Here is a 17,449-nt window from a genome sequence, read left to right on the forward strand (position 1 = left end):
GCCTGGGACTCTTGGAGCACCATAGGGTGAGCAAGACCCAAGTGGAAAGATATCTATACCCCCTTACCCTAGTCCTCACCCTGTTTCACAGCCTAGAAAGTGCCACCCTTTCAGGACCTCCAGCACTGGGAGTTCTATCTTGCACAAGTGACTTTAGCTCTCTGTGCCTGTCTCTCCATCTCCACAATGGGAGTATTGATGGCAACGTCATATAGTTCTACGTTTCTAGAATGCAGCCTCTGTGAGATCACAGTAAGATGAAGTGAGACGGAAGTAAACAGCAGCCAGACCATACAGCACTTAAGGTGTCAGGCTATGTTTGAATTTTATTCAGGAGGCAGTAGGGAGCCAAAGAAGGTTCTTGGGCAGAGGTTCTGATCAGATGGGCACAGTAAGATCATCACTCTGGTATCAGTGTGCAGAATGGACTAAAGAACAAGAGCCCATGGCCGGGCGCGGTGGCTCAAGCCTGTAATCCCAGCACTTTGGGAGGCCGAGACGGGCGGATCACGAGGTCAGGAGATCGAGACCATCCTGGCTGACACGGTGAAACCCCGTCTCTACTAAAAAAAATACAAAAACTTAGCTGGGCGAGGTGGCGGGCGCCTGTAGTCCCAGCTACTCGGGAGGCTGAGGCAGGAGAATGGCGTAAACCCAGGAGGTGGAGCTTGCAGTGAGCTGAGATCTGGCCACTGCACTCCAGCCTGGGCGACAGAGCGAGACTCCGTCTCTCCGGACTCAAAAAAAAAAAAAAAAAAAAAAGAACAAGAGCCCAAAGGCAGGAAGGCCAGTTAACCAGTGATGGCCCCAACCTGTGGAGAAAGGAATAGGGCCCCCTTTCACCATAGTAAGCCTGAACCTCAGAGAGGTTGTGTTCTGGAAAGAGCCCTGATCTGGAAGGCAGAGACTTCAGGGTTTAAATCTCAGCCCAGCCACTTCCTGTCCACGTGACACTTTACAGCTGGCAGCCCTGGTGTCCCCATCTGTGAAATAAGTTTATTAAAAGGATCACTGAGAAGTGCGAATTGGAAATTGTGTATATATATCACCCGGCACATAATCATCCGAAAATGGTAACTCAATAGGTGACCCAAACTTGATTCTAACCCCAAATACTCCAAAGTTGCCATGCCCCCAAGAGCAGAGTAGTCCCCTCCCCTTGTCAACATACTTTGATGCCAACCAGGGTTGAGTAGCAGGGCGCCCCAACCCCCGGCCTCACAGGCGGCTCTGAAGAGGATGCAGGCCCAGCCACAGGTATCAGGAAGTCCCTGAGCAGCTCCTGTCTACTCCTGGATTAATTGCATTCACATCTGGAACAGATGGAGCACTGGGACTCTTCACCCCCGCCCCCTTTTTTCAAAGAGCACTGGTCCAGAAGAAAACCATGTAATTAAAAGAGGAGAAATGCAAAACAATCCCCTTAGCGGACTATGCCATCTTCTCTCCCTTGTAAATCCATTAATGAACTGTAATTGCAAAGACAAACCCCTTATTGAAACCTGGTAACCAATGCACTACAGGGCCAAGAGACTCCCATTATAGCCCAAGGCCTGAGGAAAGAAAGAAAAGAACAATCCTAATTAGTTTAGTCCTGTTTATTTATACAAAATTCAAAAAAACAAAATTACAGGTTACAAAGTAACTTGCCATCTGTCAGTAGACCACGGCTGCCCGAGGGAGATGCTGGTTTTCGTTTACAACCTTCTGTTAATCAAACCTAGAGCAGAGAGGGGTGTGGGAAGTCCATGGAGAGGACGGATTTCAAAAGGACCTGGAGTAGCCGTGGGGAGAACTGCGATGAGTTACGGGCAAGAGTTTGGGATTGAAAGACCCCAAGAAGCTGGTCCCTGCCTTCCTCAGAGCCTGGTGACAAGGTCCTGCCACTACTCCACCCGCCGGGCAGGGAAGAACGAGGTCCTATTCCCAGGCAGGGCTTCCACCCCATCTGTCTCCACTCATCAGGGACATCTGTTGCTTCTGCCCACCAGCTCCCAGGCCATGGTGTCTGCTAATGAGCCCCTCTTCCTCCTTGGGGACACACTGCTGAGCCTTCTCAGTCCATATCAACATGGCTGCCTTTCCCCCACCCCACCTGTGTGGGGAGAGGGAGTGGATAATCTCAGAAGAAAGGAAGAATGGGCAGAGTCACTCCTACCCCAGGGACAGGCAGAGAGAAAGGGCTTGGTGAACCGTGTAGGAGGTGGAGTCAGGTCACAGGGGCGAGGGTGGCTGTGTCCCGTTAAATCACTCTTGTGTAGTTGTGCTGTTGTACTGATGTGGCTCTTGGGTACTGTTCGTGTTGTTATTCTGCCTCTATGAACTGCCTCTGAGGAAGATCTTTCGGTGTGGTCTGAGCTTCTTGTAAAAGCCTTTTAGACATGCTCTCAAGTGTGAATCTAGTAGTAACACTAAAAATGCTCCATTAAACAAGAATAGGTTCAGAAAATCACCAAAGCTGCCCCTCTGAGAGGACAGAGATGGAGATTCCAGAGCGGTAGGTCCAATAGGGGCCTGGGGGAAATGGCCAAGATCTCAGGGTGTGACCTGCAGACCCCTCGTAGGGGCTGGAGGAAGGGAACATAGGGCCAGGAGTCTTTCTCTTATGCAGTCTCTGAGGTGGAGCTGCTGCCATCTGTGTTGGGGATTTTAGGTTGGGGGTGATGCCGCCTGTGCACAGGAAACAAACAACTCCAACAGGGCGTGTTGGGGGCAGGAGTGGAGAAGCACCTAGGGCAGCCCAGGCCCAGGCTGGAGCCCTTCCCATCATCTCATGCACACACTCATCCCGTGGGCTCCCAGGTATCAAGAGGAGGCACAAACCCCTGGTACAACCTAAACCCACTCTCTTTTCCTCTAGCTGGGGTGGGGGTGGCATGAGCACCCTGCTCAACTGTAAGTCCCTTAGGGCAGGAACTACGTCTGTCTCATATGCCACCATCCCCCGCCCAGCTGCCGTGTAAGTACATGATACCTGAACGAATGAGTGAACGAACGAATGAATGAACAAATGAGTCCTGTCTGGTGTCATTTCCCTTTTTCTCTGACGCCTTTTTCTTTTGATGTTCTTCAGTCCTAGATTCAAGTCCTGTCTCTCCAATCGACCCACTGCTGAGCAAGTCATTTTATCATTTAGACTCTCAGTTTTCCCATTTGTAATGGGGATAATTTGAGTCTTTTCTGGGTAGGGTTACTGGAAGTGAAATGAGGTCAAGTAAATGAATATGTAACTGAAAAGGCAGGACAAACACCAGCTGGTTTTGGTGTGGTCACTGTCATCACTGTCACCACCACTGTTACCATCCTTCCAACCATCGCCTCCCACCACATCTTCATCCATCCTTTGCCCTGGTCCCCAAATAACCACACTGCCTCCAGCCCCATTCAGTGCTTAAGTTAAATCACATTTAATTGTTTCTCACCAGAGAATAGAGAAATCAGTAAATACATTCACAGCACTCAGAGTCAAGAAAGGGTTAACTAAAAAAAATGGGAATATATTAAGCTTTTGATTATAAAAATGCAAACGCAGTCTCTCTCGCACTCACCCCTGCATTATCACCCTCACACTCGCATTCTGGCTTCCACACTCACGCCCACCCTCAGGCACATGTGCACACGCACACACACACACATGCACACATAAACACACAAGCTCCCAAACACCATTACACACTCCCAATAGGCATACCCAGACACGCCCCCTCCCACTCCCAGGCTGGCTTCCCTCACTAAAATGGCAAAGCTACAGGGGACACGCGCAGGATGCTTGGAGAGGCCACAGTGGTGACAGGCAGCCTTAGACGACTGTGTTCTCCAGGATGGCCAGTCGCTTACTCACAGCTTCCAGTGGACTCAGAGTTAAGGAGAGGAGCAGGTTGGCCAGAGCAGGGCAGGGGTAGGTGTGGCCCTGCACTCAGGCCCCTGCAACACCCTACTACAGCATGAGTTCTCCCCTCTGTCAGAACTTACGCATCCACTGTCCTCAGAATGGTGCTTTCCAAAAAACACAGCCAGTTACTGTGAGCCCTGAGTGCCCAGCTCTGCTCAGTTGCAGGTTTAGCCCTGCTGGGTCCCCTACCTAGTCCTGGCTGAGCCAGGGGAACTGTCTGGGGCCCAGTCCCACCTCTGAGTGGGTACTGGGGTCAGGCATGTCACCATGAGCCTGAGAAATGGGGTGTCCATGAGCTGCATGTTCTTCAGAGCATGTCCAGGACTCTGGTGTGTGTCCAGTCCCTAGATCCTGCTTTCTGCTTCAATTTCTCTATTTACCCTTTAGGAGTCTCCACTTTTGACAGGGTCTGCACTATCTTCAGCCTATTCTGCCAGAATGCAGCCCATCAGCAGAAAGCAGGCCAAGAGAAGGCTTCCCAATCGACTACACTTGAACCATGCCCCTGCCTCCCCCAACACTGCCCTGCACCCCTCCCCGGCCCCAGCCACCTCTGGGAAGGGATATGTTTCCTGGTCAGGGCCTGCAGCAGCCCCTCCACTTTGGCCTGGAATGTCACCAGGGACTCACAGGCACACGGATCTTCCTCTGCAGGGGACAGGGAGGAGGAAAAGAGAAAGAAAATCACTGTTGAGTGATTGCCCAGGGGGAGGGGGGACAGTCACTGCCCAGGGCCAGAACTCAGGAGTCTTGGGGGAGTGAGGGGCTCAGGGGACCTGAGAAGGCAGAAAGATATAGATAGTCCTTGAGACAGCACCCTTAGGAGTGATGGAGGGGTGACCCCTGAATGTCTTCCTGGTCCCTTGGAGCCCTGAGAGTGAACTACAAGAGCATCCCTGTACGTGCTGCATGAAGAACACTATTAGGGACCTCTATGTCACCTCAGTGAGTTCACCCCAGCCCTTTGGGTTTGAAGTCATTTATCCCATCTTACAAGTGAAGAATTCAAGAAGTGAAACAACTTGCCCATGGCCAACAGTGTCAGAGCAAAGACACAGGCCCAGGCATGGCTGGCTCTGAAGCCCACATGCCTTACCACTAAGAACCAGCTGGTGAGGTCACCAGGGAGGACCAGAGAGGCAGTAATGTTCAAATCCTGGGTCTCCCAGCTATTAACAGTTGTTCCGCCCCTTTGGCCTTGTTTATCCCATCTATAAAATGGGGGTAATGACATTCTTACCAGATAGGATCTGATGATTTAATATCCAGAGAGCACTGAGAACAGTGCCAGCCACGTAATAAGCATTCAACACGTTTGGTGGTAGTAAGAGCTGTACTCACCAGCCCACTTTCTGGTTCTGTCAATTCCTAGTGCCACCTCGGCCCCTGCTTTTCCCCACCCACACTGAGTTCCAGGATGGCTCCACTCCCACAGTGCCCCACCTGCACATTCCATCAATGCCAGCCCTGGCCTCACTCACCCACACAGATCTTCTTCTGCAACTTCTTGCCTATCTGGTTGATGGTCTTGAAGTCAGCCGTGTAGAAGTAGTGCTCTGCCACAGGCTCCGAGGCTATTTCCCTCAGCTCATCCTCCACAGCATTGCCCACACCCACAGCAAACATCTTAAAGCCTGCCAGGAGGAACAAGAGAAGTAAGGCTGGACATGGGGACGGGCAACCATATGGCTGAGCCTCCTGGGGAAGGCTTAGGCAGCCAACACCAGACACCTCCTGCTGGCAGCTGCTGGAATTGCAAGCACAATGCCTGGAACAAGGACAATGAGGAAATAACATTTCCTGAGGTTCTACTCTGTGTCAGACCCTAGAGTGACTTTCCGTACTGGAAGCTTTGTTCAGCAAGCTTCATTTAACCCTAATAATAATCCATCTGGTGGTTATTTTTTCCTCATTTAATAGGTTGCAAAACTGAGACTAGGGCTTGTTCCAAAGTAGAGTTGCCTTCCAACAGTAGATGTGTTCTTGGGAATATCCGGCTGGAAAAGTTCCAAGCCTCACTTACAAAAGGACCATCTTACTTTTCTAGGGCCTCAATTTTGTCATTGGTATAAGAGAGAACTGGACTAACCAATCCTCCTCATTCAAACTCACCTGGGTTTAAGGCACTAAACAGAAGACAACAAGATAAACTACAGTTGGGCTGTACCCGTGTGTACCCCTGGACATCAGTGGTGTCCAAGGTCCAGGCAGGCAACACCTACCGAGGTCTTTGGCCTTCTTGGCAGCATCATTAATGTAGTCCTGGCTCCGGCCATCAGTGAAGACAATGCCCACCTTCTGGGCCCCAGGCCTAGCCCCACTGGACACAGTGAAGGAATTGTCAATGAGGTACTTGAGAGCAGCCCCAGTCATTGTGCCCTTCTCCATGTAGGACATATTCCGCACAGCCGCCTTGATGTCCTTCTTGGTGTGGAAGCGACCCAGGGGGAACTCCTGGCGCACAGAACTTGAGTACTGCACCAGCCCCACCTGGGCCAGCTTGTCTGACACATCCAGCGTATCCACGATCTGATTGATGAACTTCTTTACCAGCTCAAAGTTCTCTGGCCTCACACTCTTGGATCCATCGATGAGGAAGACCAGGTCAGTGGCCAAGCTGCCACCACCACCACTGCAGACTGGGGAGAGCAGGAAGGCAAGGGGATGAAGCTGAAGGACATAGTCATCCGTCCTGTACCGTGGCTGGGTACCCATCACACACCAAGCTCTGTGCTGAGGATCATTCCATTGTGCCCTCAGAACTGCCTCTATAAAGCCAAGGTGACAGGTCCCACTGTACAGTATTGGAAACTGAAACTCCAACAGCTGTGAGATCACACAGCTCAGAAGTGGTAGCACCAGGATTTGATTTTGAGACTATGTGAGTCCTTCCACCACACTAAACCCACCACCTATTGTGTTGAAAACAGGGACAGAAGTCAGGCGAGAACTTCTGCAGATACCAAATTCTAAAAGGCGTCTGTCTGCTTTGAAGATTGGTTCAGAGGTAGGGTGCAGGGAGGCTCGAATGGGTTTCCTGGGGAGTTGCTGAGGCCCCATCACCGCCCCTCCACACCCTCTCCAGGGCGAGCCTGTGTCCACCCCACTCACCATTGCAGGTCTTGCCGTCGCTGTTCAGAGTGAAGCCCTCATGGCAGGCACAGGTGTAGGAACCCGGGGAGCTGATGCACACCTGCTCACAGTCATGGTCCCCTGTGGCGCACAGGTCTGACACCACTGCGGGGACAAGAGATAGCTCAGATCTCACAATCACAATGCCTTGGGCACTACAGACAGGTTGTCCCTCCCTGACTGTGGATACCAGGCCCCATCCAGACTCAGGGAAACTAAGGCCTCCAACGTACTGTGGCCCAGGTCCCTGACTCTCAGACCAGGTCTGGAATCACTGCACCAGTGCCTAGATACCTGAAGAAGGTTATAATGCTGATGATAAGAACGAAAAGTTCCACTAAAAAGGTAAAGGCCAAGGGTTAGGGCCTTTAGTCTGTTTAGTTCACTGCTGTATCAAGACACCCAAGTGCCTAGAACAGCATACAATGAACACAGCACGTATCTGTTAAATACCATAAAATGAGAGTTACACCTTGCATTATCTCACTGGATCCTCGGAATAACGTGCATGCTCGTCCTAGACCCATTTTGCAAATGGGTAAAGCCCCTGCCCTAACCCTGATCCAGTCCTACTGGACACCCCGCCCCCGCAGGTCACATCCCAAAGACCGCCACACACACCTCCCCTCCGAGAAGGGCTCTGAACCTTCTCCTGCCAGTGCCCAGGCCCCCTCAGACTCTCCCGCATCACAGAAAACTCTGGCACCCAAAACTCACGACACAGAAACATGTGTAGGTTTTCTGGGAGCTCTCCTTCCTGGGCTCTGGGCCCTCCTTGGTCCCTGCCAGGATTCCACCACATAAAAGGGCTTTTTTTTTTTTTGAAACGGAGTCTCGCTCTGTCACCCAGGCTGGAGTGCAGTGGCCGGATCTCGGCTCATTGCAAGCTCCACCTCCCGGATTCATGCCATTCTCCTGCCTCAGCCTCCCGAGCAGCTGGGACTACAGGCGTCCGCCACCAAGCCCGGCTAATTTTTTGTATTTTTAGTAGAGACGGGGTTTCCCCATGTTGGCCAGGATGGTCTCGATCTCCTGACCTCGTGATCCGCCCGCCTTGGCCTCTCAAAGTGCTGAGATTACAGGCGTGAGCCACCGCGCCCGGCCATAAAAGGGCTCTTAACATCGCCTCTCCCCAACTCCCTTCACCTGGATCTGGAGACCCTCCTCCGTTATCAGGCTCCGCCCCAGCTACGGCCCCACCCCTGGTGCTGGCACCACCTCAGTCTAATCCAGGTTCCACCCCCAATCCACTTAGGCCCTGTCCCTAGCCCTGACCCCGCCCTGATGTTCCCGGGTAACTCAGTCCCCGCCCTTTTATAGGCTACCGCCCCAGCCAGGCCCCGCCCTCTGATGTGGCCCCGCCCCCGACTCTGAGTTTTCTGTCTGCACCTCCTCCCCGGCCCCGCCCCTAGCCTTGGCCCGCCTCAACGCGGACTCAGTCTCGGCGCTGCCATGGTCTCGTCTCGCTTAGCCCTGGCCCCGCCCCTGGCTCTGACTCTCTCCGTCTCCGCCTCCGCCTCCGCCCCGGCCCCGCCCCGGCACTGACTCTCTCCGTCTCCGCCCCTGCCCTGGCCCTGCCCCCAGCCCTGGCCGCGCCCCGCCGCGCTCTCCGTCTCCGCCCCTGCCCTGGCCCCCCCCTTGCCCCGCCCCGGCGCTGAGTCTCTCCGCCTCCGCCTCCGCCTCCGCCCCGGCTCTTCCCCGGCCCCGCCCAGGCATTGATACTCTCCGTCTCTCTCTCTCGGTCGCCGCCTCTGCCCCCCTGCCCCCGCCCCTTCCCCGCCCCGGCGCTGACTCCGTCTCCGCCTCGCCCTCGGTCCCGCCTCCAGCCCTGGCCCAGCGCCGCAGCTCTCCCCTTCTCCGCCCCGCCCTGGCTCCGCCCCCGCCTGCCAGCGCACCGCAGAAGGCCTCCTGGAACTTCCTGGAGAGCTTCTCGATGACGCTGTAGCTCTCCACGTAGTCGACGTGCTCGTCCTGCGGCTCGCTGGCGATCTGCCGCAGCGTGGCCTTGTCCACGCGGCCCACTCCGATGGCGAACAGCTCGACGCCGCTGGCCCGGGCCCGCGCAGACACGTCCTGCACGCTATCCTGGGGCCTCCCGTCTGTCACCACGATGACCACCTGCGACACGCGGGGCGGTGTGACAGCGGGCTCCGGGAAGCCCACGGGACTGTTAGGAGAGGAGGCTGAGGCCCGGAGAGGCGGGGGGACTGCCGGGGTCGCACAGCCAGGCGGCACCCGGGGGAAGAGGACCTAGCTGGCCAAAGAGGAGACCCCGTTTCCTGTGACTGAAAGATGTGGCGGAGGGGCTTCCCATCTGCGTCGCCTCCCTCGGGCAGGCAGCTCTGAGATGCCCGGAGGGATGCGATGCCGCATCGCCAAACTGGGGCCTCTAAGGTCAGGGCCATGCCTTCCCCTCAAACTGAGGCGGCTGAGGGCAGGATCCTCAGACTGATGGCTGTGGGAGCCGTGCCACGCCCCTCGTGCCCCCGTGAGGCCGGGCCGGGGGTCCCGTGGCTTCACATGGTGCTGTTCTGAGCTTTGGCCACCAGATGGCAGCCGAGGCTAAGGGATGGGGCCGCCGCTTCCCGTCCCGCTGTCTTTGTGCCTCTAAGCCCCGGGACCCTGGACCAGGGAACGGAGGGAGGGCCACTCAACCCAAGGAAGATGCCTCCCTTTTCTTCCTCCACTCCCCGGTATGATACATGCCCCTTCCAGAGAGGGAAAGAATCTGCCCGCTCCCCTCCCACTAGGCTCCTCTGGTCTGTACCCTGGAAAGAGAGGCGGCGGATTCTGAGACTCATCTTCGTGACCCCCTGCCTGCACCCGCCCTGAGGCTAGGGCGCTCCCAGCTCTGCCCAGTCTGGGTTAGGCGTCCAGCCCCCGTTTGCTGCTTCTCTGCTTCTGACTTGGGTCTGCATCTGATTCCTGGGTCCCATCCTTAGCCCCAGGCCCTGACCCCCTGTCGTGATGACAGGCAATTTAGATAGGCCGTGGTTAGAAATGCAGCTCCACAGGCTACAGGTCACCTTCCTGAGCCTCGGTTCCTTCATCTGTAGAAAGGGGTTGTGGTGAGGTTGAGTGAGATGACTCGTGGTTAGAAGCCAGAAAGAGCAACTCTTATTTTTACCGTCATTACCCTGGGCTCCCTGGGGAGTGATCTTGCACAATCTCTTCCTCTCCAGGGGCCTGGGCTCCTGGCTTTGAAAATCTAGCTGTGACTATTAGCTGCCATCCAGAGACCCACTGCCTCCTCGAGTCCCTACTCTCCCTGCTACCCGGCTTTCAGATTGTCCACCTTGTTGGGTCCTCCCACAGACGAACTCCAGGCTGAACACCTGGAGTCTGGCACCAGCTCCTCCAATGCCTCTGTGTCACCTGCTGGAGGACCTCACCACCCCAGGTCACCACCCCCATCTCCTTCACCCTCTCCACCACCTCAACCATCAGCTTCATCTGCAGCACCCCATGCTGAAACTTGTAGTTGGCCTCAAGACCGACAGGCTGCCTGATATGTCATTTCTTTGAGAGGTGGTCATGGCTGGGATGATATGCTGTTGTCTCTGTGAACACTTTTCCCACTTATTGGCTAAGCAAGTTGCTTAAGCTCCCTATGCCTCAGTTTCACCATCTGTAAAATGGGGATACCACCTCTGAACAGGATCGTGCTCATTTATTCACTGCGTGCTACAGAGTGGGGTATGAAGGGGGGATAAGAAAGAGAACCTCCCCTGGGCTGGGGCCCTGGGCAGGGAAGTGGTGACTGGTGCTAACGAGGGCTGCGGTGGGGAAGTGCTGGAGCCTATGGGTGTGCCGCAGCAACAGAGGACACCTGGCTTAACCTCAGGTTCTGTGCTGAGCCCTGAACATGACAGCGAGGATACAAAGCCTGGGAAACGCTCAGCTCTCTGCCTGGAACCCTCGCTGACAGCGCAGGTGGCCGCACAACCTTTCCATTTCCGAGCCCCTGCCCTCAGAGGATTATGAAATTAAAAATTAGCAAATGCCATGACGAGGCTTATGTGGTGCCAGGCACCGTTCTGAGTGCCTTATGCTTATGAACTCAGTCCTTGTAGCAGCACGTGGGGAAGGTGTTATCATTACTCCCATTTTACAGGTGAGGAAACCGAGGACCAGTGTGATGACATCACTTGCTCAGGGTGGCGCAGCTTGTATGGTGAAGCAGGGCGTGAAGCCAGACAGGCTGGTGGCGGAGTCCACACCTTCACTCCTCCCGTAAGCATCTGGTCTGTCTGCAGTGTCTTCAAGGGGCTCAGACTGGTCGGGGAGCCAAGGTCAACTAAACTGAAATGATTGTGAGCTCCTAGGATGGAAAGGTTGGGTAAAGGTGGCTTCATATCCCACCTCTGTCACTTGCAGCTGGTAACCTCTGTCTAATGACCACCCCACTCTGACCCTGTTTCCCCAGCTATGAAATGGCCACCTCATGGGGCATCGTGGGAATTAAAGTGTCTGCAGGCAAAGCTCGTAACTCTGAGCGGGAGCCTCCAAACAACAGCATCCTAGCAGGGAGGTGTGCACGTACCTTGCTGATATCAGGGGACCTGGAACGGCCACCCTCTGCATCGCTGAGGGCTTTGGTGATGGCGAACTGGATGGCCAGGCCAGTCATGGTGCCTGTGGACAGTGGCTGGATGCGGCGCACAGCCTGCAGCAGGGCGGCCTTGGAAACGTGAGCCCGCAGAGAGAACTCCTGCTTCACGGTGCTGGCATAGTTGACCATGCCCACCCGGGTGGCATTGGGCCCCACGTCCAGCGACTCGATGACCTGGGACAGGAATACCTTCACCTTCTCAAATTCTACAGGCCGCACACTGCGGGAGCTGTCGACAACAAACACCAGGTCCGTGGGCCGCGTCCGGCAGAGATGGCCTGGGAGTGGGGCAGGAGGGGTAAGCAGAGAGCAGGGACACAGGTCAGGGACTGGGCCTGAAGACACAGAATGTGGCTTCTTAGATCCAGTGCGAGGCCTCAGGCCCGGTAGGCTGCAGACTTCAGCTGGGCTGGCTGAACCCTTTTGTCAACGTGCAGACACCAGCAAGCAACTTGTCACAGGCCCCTGGCTCAGCCCATGGGGAACACAGAGGGCCAAGCCTGGCCTTGGGCCATTCGCTTCACTTCTCTGAGCCTCAGTTTCCTCATCTGAGCAGTGAGCTGGCAATCCTGCCTTACAGAATGTTCTGAGGAGCCAGGAGAGGGCTGGGCATGCAGTGAGTATTCCAGGGGTGGCAAAGGATCCCATGGCCTTGAAAACATACTTAGGTTTCAGCCCAGACTTGCTGCCAGAAACAAGGGCAGCTATTTCTTCTAGCTGGGCAGGAGGGCACCAAGGATGGGCCCTCCGGGCATGGGTGCAGCCTTGAGAGCCAAAGCAGTGCCCGTCAACATGGCCTTTTTCATCTGAGCATCAAAGCAAATCACCAAAGTGGAACCAGTTTCCCTCAGCCTGGCAGCGCCTGCTGGCAGGTTGCGGAAGACAGGGGAAAGAGCAGGAATTCCAGGTGGCCACCTCAGCAGCCTGATCAGGTGCACCCCCAAGACACACCCCCAAGGAGCAGTGTCCTCCAGAGACCCAGGAAGGCAGCGCTATGTGCTGGGAAATATGCAGGGTCGGAGTGAGTTCAGGCCCGGGTTCAAATCCTGGCTCAGCCACTCTGTCGGGCCCTGGGCAGATCATTGCACCTTTCTGAGCCTCGGTAATCTCACGTGTCCAGTGGCGAGAATGAGGCTACTGCATGACACTATCACTGGCCTGGGCCTGCAGTCAGGAAGGGCTCACTACAAAGGCCCTTCCCTCCTCATCCCATGTGGAGTCTGAACTGAGCGGAGCCAATCCCAAAGAGGAAAGGAGAAACGTGCAGGGCCGTCCCAACCCCCAAGTCACAGTAACTCACAGTGCCCCAGACTGGAGCTCTGGACATCAGAGTTCCTCAGGAGACCTTAGACATCACCATGCAGCTGGCTCCCTGCTGTCTACGAGCTAAGGCTACAAATGGGTGAACTGAGACCCAGAGAGGGAAAGGGAGTTGGCCACATCGTACAGCAGTAGATCAGTAGCTAGAGGCTCTGGGGCTATCTCACTGTGTGGTCTTAGGCCCTCGCTGACCTCAGTTTCCCCATCTGTACAGGAAGAATGGGCATTCCAGGACTCAGTGCCCAAACCTGAAACTCGGGGGGGGGGGTGGTGTTGCCCCCAGGGAGCCCACGGCTGGAAGGACCCGCAAAGGGGGAATGAGCTCTTGGCATCCCAGGTGTGCTCTCATCAAAGAGCTGTGGACTCAGCCCTAGGCTTGATGCAGCTCCAGAGACCTGGAAGACCAAGGTCCTTGCCGCATGCATGGTCCCTGAGGGCTGAGGAGCACCCCTGCCTGACCCTTATCAGCACCATGGTCCCTGTCTGCTCCTGCACCAGCCCACTGCCCACTGCTGCCACCCTGCTCCCTTTCCCAGCCTGGATCCCATTTGCTCCCTGCCATATCAGCACCCAACCCCCAGTGCTGACGGTCAGGGCCCACTCGCTCAGTATCCCCCACCTCACACAGGCCCCCTCACCTCTGGACTGGGGAACGAGGCCGGGGCTGCACGGGGCCTGGAGCAGCAGCAGGCTGCAGAGCACGAGGCTAGTGCCAGAGAGGACCCTCATAGTTCTGGCAGCACAGGCAGTAGCCGGCGCGGTTGTGGGGGCCAGTGGGGTCCAGGTCTTATCAACCTCGCTGCCCGCCCAGCCTCTGGGTCAGGTGGCCCCCAACTGACGACTGATGTGGGGGCAGCCCGCCCTGGCCCCTAGGCCCCCAGGGGCGGGGCTCGGGCTGAATGGAGGTGTGTGTGCCCTGAGAGGGCGGGAGCGCCTGGCCCGGGCTCCGGAGGCCCCTCTGACCACAAGGGCTCCTTTGCCTGCAGAAGCAACCAGAGCCGCAGCTGGAATTTGGGAAATCTCAGGTGGGTGGGGGGTGGCTCCTCCAGGGGCTGGAGCCCACACTGCCTTGAAGCTCCACCCCAAGCCCAGGCATACCTGAGTCCAACGGCCAAGCCCAGCCCTGCCCTGCACCTTCATCCCACACCCAAATCCTTCCCCCACCCACAACCCCAAGTTTCTCATTAAACGCACTTCCCCTTCCCTAGCCTCACTGCGCCCTGCTCTCTGCACACACCCTGCTCTCCAGCTACCCCTGGATTCTCCTCGAAGGCCTCCAGGCCATCGCACATGCACGGCCATCTGCCCAGAATCCTTTCCTCTTGCTAACTGTCTGCCTTGCAGTATCTTTCAAGGTCATAATCAGGGCTAACGTGTACCTTCACTCAGTATGGGCAGGGCAGTAGAGACCATGGTTAAGAGCACAGACTTGGGAGCCAGGTTACCTGGGTTTGCTATACCAGCAAACCACCTGTGTGACCATGGGCCAGTGACCTCACCTCTCGTGTCTCAAATTCCTCATCTGGAAACTAGGGATGGTAAGAGCGCCTGCCTCCTAGGGTTGACTCAAGGAGCAAAGGAGTTAGGTGTGGTTTCTCAGTTAATCCTCATGACAACTTTGTAAAGCAGCTACTGTTAAAGAACAGAGAGGTGAAGTAACTTGTCTGAAGTAACACAGCTAAGAAGTGTTATTGCCAGGATAGAGCCCCAGGCCCGGCTCTCGGCCATGCTGCTGTCTCAGTGCAGCATGATGGGGGTGCCTTCTTCATGCCCATCTCTTCCCGCTGTGGGTCCCTGCTTGTCCCACCTCACCTGTGAGCCAGTGGATTCAACTCTACATCAGGCCCAGCACAGAGAAGGCAAAGATAAAGCTTTCTAAACAAAGTGAAATCACCAGGAACGATCCCTTTCATTGCATTTGGGTCTAGTAGGTCATGAGATAGAACGGAAAGAGCATGGGCTTGTCTACCTGAGAGATCCAGGTTGAAAGCCACTTCTGCTCCTATCTGGCTGTGTGACCTGGAGCTGGTGACTTAACCTCTCTGAGCCTCAGCTTGCCATGGTGCAGTGGGAATGGTCGTTCTTGATCTCCCTGCCCCATGTGAGGGGCAAGAGGGGGACAGAAGTGGAGATGGGGTTAAAAGATTGTCATTGCTCCCGGAGGCAGAATCCTAAGACTTGGGACCTATGCCCTTCACTCGGTGTAAGTTATCCTTAATAAAAGGAAATCTACAGACAAAAAGTGATTGCCGGGTGCAGCAGACCCAACTCATGGCAACCACGCTCTCTGGCAATTATTATAATGATCCCGTCCACCCTTGACATGGCACAGTTACTCATTCTATCACTCTATCTCCTTTGCTCTCCCAACAAACCTGAGAGGTCAGCAGATCTGAGTGTGTTGGCGCATTTGTCAGATGGAGAAACTGAGGCCCAGAGAGGTTCACTGACTTACCCGAAGCCACCAAGCCAGTTTGGGGCAGAGCCAAGCCTAAAGCTCAGGCCTCACTCGCCTTTGCACCAGTGTTAGGGAAGGAGGATGTTAAGAGCATCGCCTTCTGACTTTCTCCTCTTACATTTTATGTGTGCCTGATTCACAGCCCTCCCCAATTCCAAAAACCACGTGAAGCTGCTGATTCCTTTTTCTGCTACAACTTTGAAGTCGAATTCTCCTCCAGAGGTACTGCAGGGTGGGGCGATGGTGGTGCCTCTCCCTTCCCAAAATGGTGTAATAAAGATGTTACCTGTCTCCCCCACAGGACATGAGCTCCCTCTGAGCAGGGGACTTGCCTGTCTCAGTCACCACTGAATCCCTGGGACCCAGCGTGATGCCTGGCACAGGATCTCTGGTGAGCAAATGAAGGAAAGAATGAAAAGAACTAACTACGAACCGGTTCCATTTCCCTATAAACCACCCAGGGTCACACAAGGGCCATCGACGGTGACCAGGGGTGAGAAATGTACAGTGCTGTCCTCGTGCCATGCTGGAGGTGAACGAGGAGAACGTGAGCTGGGGTGTCCTCACCAACTGCGCACGCCCCCCCGCAACTCCCCTGACGGCCAGGGCTGTGTCCTGGGCCTCAGGGCACAAGGCTCCATTAGCTGGGCAGCAGCTGGCCCATGAAACAGCCCTTTCAGCTCCACCTCTGAATGGCAGTTCTATGGGCTCGTCGGAGGAACACAGGCGCCTTCTCTGTGTCACTTCTGCGCTCATTAGCAGAGCTGTAGAAATACACTACAGGTAAGTTTTCAGGAAGAGAGATGGGTCCCCCACCGACCACCACCAAATAAGAACCTTTGGCATTCTATAGCAAGGGGATAAAGGCCTAGAGGCGGTAGTGGAGATCTGGAAGTTCAGCATATACATTAAGGAAAGAAAATCAATATTTGTGTTTTTTTAATGTGAAACATTTTTCCCTAGGACTCAAAATCGAGAACAGTGTGTCTGGTATGAGCCGGAGGAAGAAAAAAAAATGCACGGAGAGGCCTTCTGCGTAGTTGCTCACAAGGCAAACAGTGAAGGGCTCTGCTGTTCCCTCCTCCTGTTTTCACATCCCTCGGGCTTCCAGAAACTTAAAGCCGTTAGTGTTTAATGCAAGAGAGAGCATTTGTGATCCACGGAGAGGCCCCTGGGCAGTGTGGTTCAGTGGGAAGCACCCAGGACTCCCTCTCCAGTGCTCCCAGGATCAACTCTTTCCCTAAAGAGCAAACTGGTTAACTTGCAATAACCTAGCTAACCAGATGCAACATCAGCCGGGGCAGGCTGCCCCCTTCACTCTTCGCTCACCATCATCAGTTTGGCAGTATCCACATACGCCTTTACCAGTACTTATTTAATCTTTTTGTATAATTCACTCTAAACCAACTCACTTCTTAAAAATTTCTCTGCCTTCTAAGAAATAATAGCCATGAAATCACTGGTTTGATGTACAGTTTATTTATTTATTCCAATAAACATTCATTCAATATAAAATTTAAATAAATTCAAAACTAATTAAATTTAGCTTTTTCATCCACATATCACTGAAAATTTTGTTTTCTGCCGGTGGCATGCACGACAGACTTTGAGGAATGCTGTGAAGTGAAACGGCTTCAGAATCAAAGAGAGCTGGGCTTGAGTCCCCCTCAGCTGTGGCGATTTCCAGTAAATCCCTCCCTTTTCTTCCTGTTTCATGTCTGTAGCATTGGAATCTTAATGCTAATGCCACTGGAAGATTGTAAGGAAGCAATGCAGTGAATGCTACATCAATGCGTATTGGACTTTTTGTTTTAGTTTTTGGGTTTTGTTTTTTGTGTTTTGTTTTTTGTTTTTAAGATGGGGTCTCACTCTGTCACCCAGGCTGGAGTACAGTGGCACAATCACAGCTCATTGCAGCCTCCACCTCTCTGCTTCAGGTGACCTTCCCACCTCAGCCTCCTAAGTAGGGGACTATAGGTGTCCACTACCATGCCCAGCGAATTTCTTTTTTTTTTTTTTTTTTTTGGTAGAGACA

The 17,449-nt window shown here is 54.5% G+C and overlaps 1 protein-coding gene and 1 long non-coding RNA gene across 3 annotated transcripts; one reads left to right on the forward strand and one right to left on the reverse strand.

Moving 5' to 3' along the window:
* Positions 1-3,383: 3,383 nt before the first annotated feature.
* On the reverse strand, positions 3,384-13,685 carry MATN1 (matrilin 1). The gene is made up of 8 exons (XM_017959006.1): positions 13,595-13,685; positions 11,568-11,914; positions 8,920-9,142; positions 7,004-7,129; positions 6,115-6,531; positions 5,374-5,526; positions 4,460-4,540; positions 3,384-3,849 (listed from the first exon to the last, which is right to left on the reverse strand). The coding sequence occupies exons 1-8, from the start codon at positions 13,683-13,685 to the stop codon at positions 3,800-3,802; spliced, it is 1,488 nt and encodes a 495-aa protein (XP_017814495.1). The 3' UTR covers positions 3,384-3,799.
* Positions 11,656-16,874, forward strand: LOC101019684. Of its 2 annotated transcripts, XR_002522094.2 has the most exons (3): positions 11,656-11,885; positions 15,557-16,197; positions 16,378-16,874. It is a non-coding gene; the product is annotated as an uncharacterized LOC101019684 (long non-coding RNA). The 2 variants fall into 2 exon arrangements; XR_645133.4 differs by lacking the exon at positions 11,656-11,885 and having other exon boundaries at positions 13,856-16,197.
* Positions 16,875-17,449: the final 575 nt, after the last annotated feature.

This window comes from Papio anubis, chromosome 1 (genome assembly GCF_008728515.1).
Source record: "Papio anubis isolate 15944 chromosome 1, Panubis1.0, whole genome shotgun sequence".
In the NCBI taxonomy this organism is placed as follows: domain Eukaryota; kingdom Metazoa; phylum Chordata; class Mammalia; order Primates; family Cercopithecidae; genus Papio; species Papio anubis.